We start from the raw sequence: 4210 nt of genomic DNA on the forward strand, positions 1-4210 counted from the left end.
GAACGAAAATTATTACACCATTTTATGATGGAGAATAATGAGGCTTTTGCATGGGATGACTCTGAGAGAGGAAGATTCAAACCAGAATACTTCCCACCTGTAGACATTCCTGTTATACCACATACACCCTGGGTATTGAAAAATATTCCTATCCCACCAGGATTATTCTCAGAAGTATGTAAAATCATTAAGACAAAGATAGATGCTGGGGTTTATGAACCTTCAAATTCGTCTTATAGATCAAGGTGGTTTTGCGTCTTAAAGAAAGACGGAAAAAGCTTGCGAATTGTACAAAGTCTAGAACCTTTGAATGCAGTCACAATAGCACACTCGGGTTTACCACCTGCAACAGATGCACTTGCGACGCATTTCTCAGGTCGGGCATGTGGAGGCATGTTTGATTTATACGTAGGATACGATGAGAGACTTTTAGCGGAGTCTTCTCGGGATTTGACTACTTTTCAAACACCTTTCGGTGCTTTGCGACTTGTAACGTTACCAATGGGTTGGACTAATTCAGTACCAATATTCCACGACGACGTCACATACATTCTACAAGACGAGATACCAGATGTTACGGTACCATATATTGATGATGTGCCTTGCAGAGGTCCAGCAACTAGATATGAGTTACCTGGAGGAAAATTTGAGACTATACCAGAAAATGAAGGCATAAGACATTTTGTAATGGAACACTTTGAGAATGTTAACAGAGTGGTAGTAGGTCATTTATGCACATATGAAGGAAGGAAACCAGAGACAGACAGAGTAAAAGTCATTGATAATTGGCGACCTTGTAAAAATCTGCATGATGTGAGAGCATTTCTCGGAACTGTTGGGGTATGCCGGATGTTTATTGAAAACTTTGCAAAGAAAGCACAGCCTATCAATGACTTGGCCAGGAAAGGTGCTCCTTTTGAATGGGGGCCTGCTCAAGAAGAATCCATGGCAGAACTCAAGAAGAGTCTCAGAGAATGTCCTGCATTGGTGCCTTTAGATTATATTAATAATCCCAACCCAGTTGTACTAGCAGTAGACACCTCATGGAAGGCTGTTGGATTTTACATCTTTCAAGATGACAAAGATACAGGAAAAAGAAACTATGCAAGGTTTGGATCAATAACCTTGAATGACAGAGAAGCAAGAATGTCACAACCAAAGAGAGAATTATTTGGACTCATGAGAGCCCTTGAAGCTGCTTCATATTGGCTACTTGGTGTAAGACGTTTAATAGTGGAAACAGATGCAAAGTACCTTGCTGGAATGTTAACTAATCCTGGCATGGGACCAAATGCTACTGTAAATAGATGGATTGACAAAATCCTCATGTTCCACTTTACGTTGCAACATGTAAAAGGAAAGACCTTTGCAGCAGATGGACTTTCTAGAAGAGATTGGCAACCTGGAGACGAAGTTTTTCAAATTCAGAAGAAAACAAACGGAACGGCCATCTCTGCCAGATTGTCACGAGAGTTCTTGGTGGCATCTTCATCTTCGGAATCGTCGACAGGGGCACTGAGGTCACCGAGGAAGGACATGATGAAAGGGAAATAATGGTCGAAGTCGTCCTGCATTTGAAAAATAGTACCGACCAAGCTCTCCTTGCCTTCGATAGCGGCGAGATCGAAGAGTGCTTGGGCAGCGCGGTGCATGTTGGTGTCCCGACGATACATAAGGGAGTTGATGATTGCTTGATTCGTGCGGATGTGCTGTTGATCGAACACAGCGTCTTGGATATGAGAAACGATAACTACAGAATAGAAGAAGTTAGAAAGAAAAACTCTAGAAAATATAAACTCGAAGACTTACGTTCAGGAGCCAAGCGAGCAGGGCGACGTCCCAGAATGCTCCGGACTTCCGCACGACGGACAGGCTTGAGGCTGTATTCACAGCAAGTGAAATGCGCAGAACGCAAGGCTCGGGCATCTGAACAAAGAGAACTTGAGCAAATAAAAAGAGAAGAAATAATAAAATTATTTACAAAAGGCTTGTTGAAAAGATGCTCTAAGTCGGTAGGGACATTGAACGCTCCGATAAACCGCTGATGAGGAGGAACTAAGAAAAAGAAAAAGCCTTCAGTTAGTAACTAGGAATGAACTGAGAAAAAGAAAAAGTCTTACGGAGGCGTTTCTTATCGTGCATCAAGTCGGGGTTGATGACCTCCGGCGCTACAATAAAAACACGAAGTTAGATTTTTTAAAAAAGGAATAAATATGATAAAAAGAGAACGTACAGTTCTTACGGGGTCGCCCACGTTTACGAGGAGGAGGACTAGCAACGAACGACTTGTCCGATTGCTTATCCTCTCCTTCCTCGCTGGGGCTTCGTTTGCGTTTGCTGGCCTTGGATTTCGTGCTTGGCGCAAGTACGAGCATATTCTTCATCTTGGTGAGAGCCTTTGCGGGACGATCACGACGTGTGTGCATCTCCACCTTAGGAATATTGAGGCGGGGAACCACGAGGATCGTCGGAGCGTTTGCGGATGCAGCTGGGAGCAGAGTGACAGGCGGCAAAATGCCAAGAGGTGGTGTAGGTGACAAGGAGATAGGAATGGGTGCGTCAGCGGAACCAGTGGCTGGAGTGGTAGAAGTGTGAGAAGGGCCGGCAGCGGGAGGACTGTTCGGTGGCAAAGGCATAAACTTCATGAGGCCTGGCGACGCAAGAACGCCTTTACGATGTTTCTAAAAAGAAGTAAAGAATAAATTAGAAAAAGAACGAAATAGATAGGATAAGAAAACTTACGAAGATTGGGGAGTCCTCTTGATCAGACCCCTTGTTAACAGGCGATGGATTACGGTTAGCGACAAGCGTGGATCAGGCCAGAAAGGGATTGGCCTTGACGGGCACATCACAAATGACGGGGAGCACTTGAAGGAGCTCGTCGTCGGTAAGCTCAGGGACAGCGAAGTCCCCCGTAAGACAATCTTGCTAGAAACAAAGAGATCAGACTAAAATAAAAAGAACAGATAAAGAAAAGATCATACCTCAGGATAATAATCGTCGTCGCCATCAGGTGCCTCGAGCATCCATTCATCCCATGCCTGATTGGAGGTCTTTACCCTCCCCCACGTAATCCATATGGACTCCAGTGGACTCCAGTGGACTCCAGTGGATTCCAGTGGCCCTCTTACCAGGCCAGATTGGCTGGCAGAATGCCCAGTCCAGTCAGAGTCCAGTGGAGTCCAGTGGATTCCAGTGGATTCCAGTCATTCCAGTATATTATTATTATTATATATGAATATAACTAAAAAAGCGAAAATGGAGTACACAATAGACAAGCTATACCTACAATTTTATTAATCAATGAATGGAAAGATTATAATTTATGTATAGTGTGGGTCAGTGATGGCTGCAATAAGGATTCATGATTTTGTTCAGTCTGCGGGGTGAGGTCATGTGACTTACTTGAGGGCGTGCCATATCGTCACATTGCCTGTTTGTGGGATGGTCACACTGCTGTGACCATCCCTTTCCCTTCCACCACCACCACCATTCACATCTCAACGCCGCCGACGACGCCCATGCCCATGCTAACGATGCACACGACGCCCATGCTAACGACGCCCACGCTAACGACAACGACACCCCCAGTGCGGAACGATGGACCAAGGACAAGGGACAACGCCCATGACGTGGCAACGTCATGGGCAAGGGGTACGTATGCCCCACCACCCTGTTCCTCCGTTCTCACCACGACAGGCACGACACCAGCAACCACCCATGCACGGCACATGAGGACGGCGACAACGACGACACATGAGCACGACGATGACATGCGAGCACGACGAAACGCGAGCATGACGACACGCAAGCACGATGACGACAACACGCGAAGCCGACCACACGAACGAGCGCCCACAGAAAACGGCCACTGCCTGCTGCCACGTCACATGAAAACCAGCCACTGCCCATGAAAAACGACCCCCGCCCACAAAAATGACGACGACACGCGAGGACGACGACACATGACAACGACGACAACGACTACACGCTGGGACGATGACACATGACAACGACACGCGACAACAATGACAATGACACGCCGGGACGACAACACATGACGATGACGACAAACGAGCGCCGACGAAAACGCCACCCCCACCACACCCGAAAAACGATATGCCCACAAAAAATGACGAGGGCCCGCCAGCACTGAATGGCGACGAGGGCCCAGCAGCATCACCCTTCCCCTCCACTCTCTCCCCCCATC

The 4210-nt window shown here is 46.8% G+C and overlaps 1 protein-coding gene across 1 annotated transcript; it reads right to left on the minus strand.

The window, feature by feature from the left end:
* Positions 1–1424: 1424 nt before the first annotated feature.
* On the minus strand, positions 1425–3799 carry LACBIDRAFT_336014 (uncharacterized protein; the record flags this gene model as incomplete). Its single annotated transcript, XM_001890939.1, has 8 exons — positions 1425–1750; positions 1810–1926; positions 2121–2168; positions 2234–2681; positions 2743–2772; positions 2869–2928; positions 2985–3144; positions 3498–3799. The coding sequence occupies 8 exons, from the start codon at positions 3797–3799 to the stop codon at positions 1425–1427; spliced, it is 1491 nt and encodes a 496-aa protein (XP_001890974.1).
* Positions 3800–4210: the final 411 nt, after the last annotated feature.

Source organism: Laccaria bicolor, genomic scaffold (genome assembly GCF_000143565.1).
Source record: "Laccaria bicolor S238N-H82 LACBIscaffold_233 genomic scaffold, whole genome shotgun sequence".
NCBI classification, from domain to species: domain Eukaryota; kingdom Fungi; phylum Basidiomycota; class Agaricomycetes; order Agaricales; family Hydnangiaceae; genus Laccaria; species Laccaria bicolor.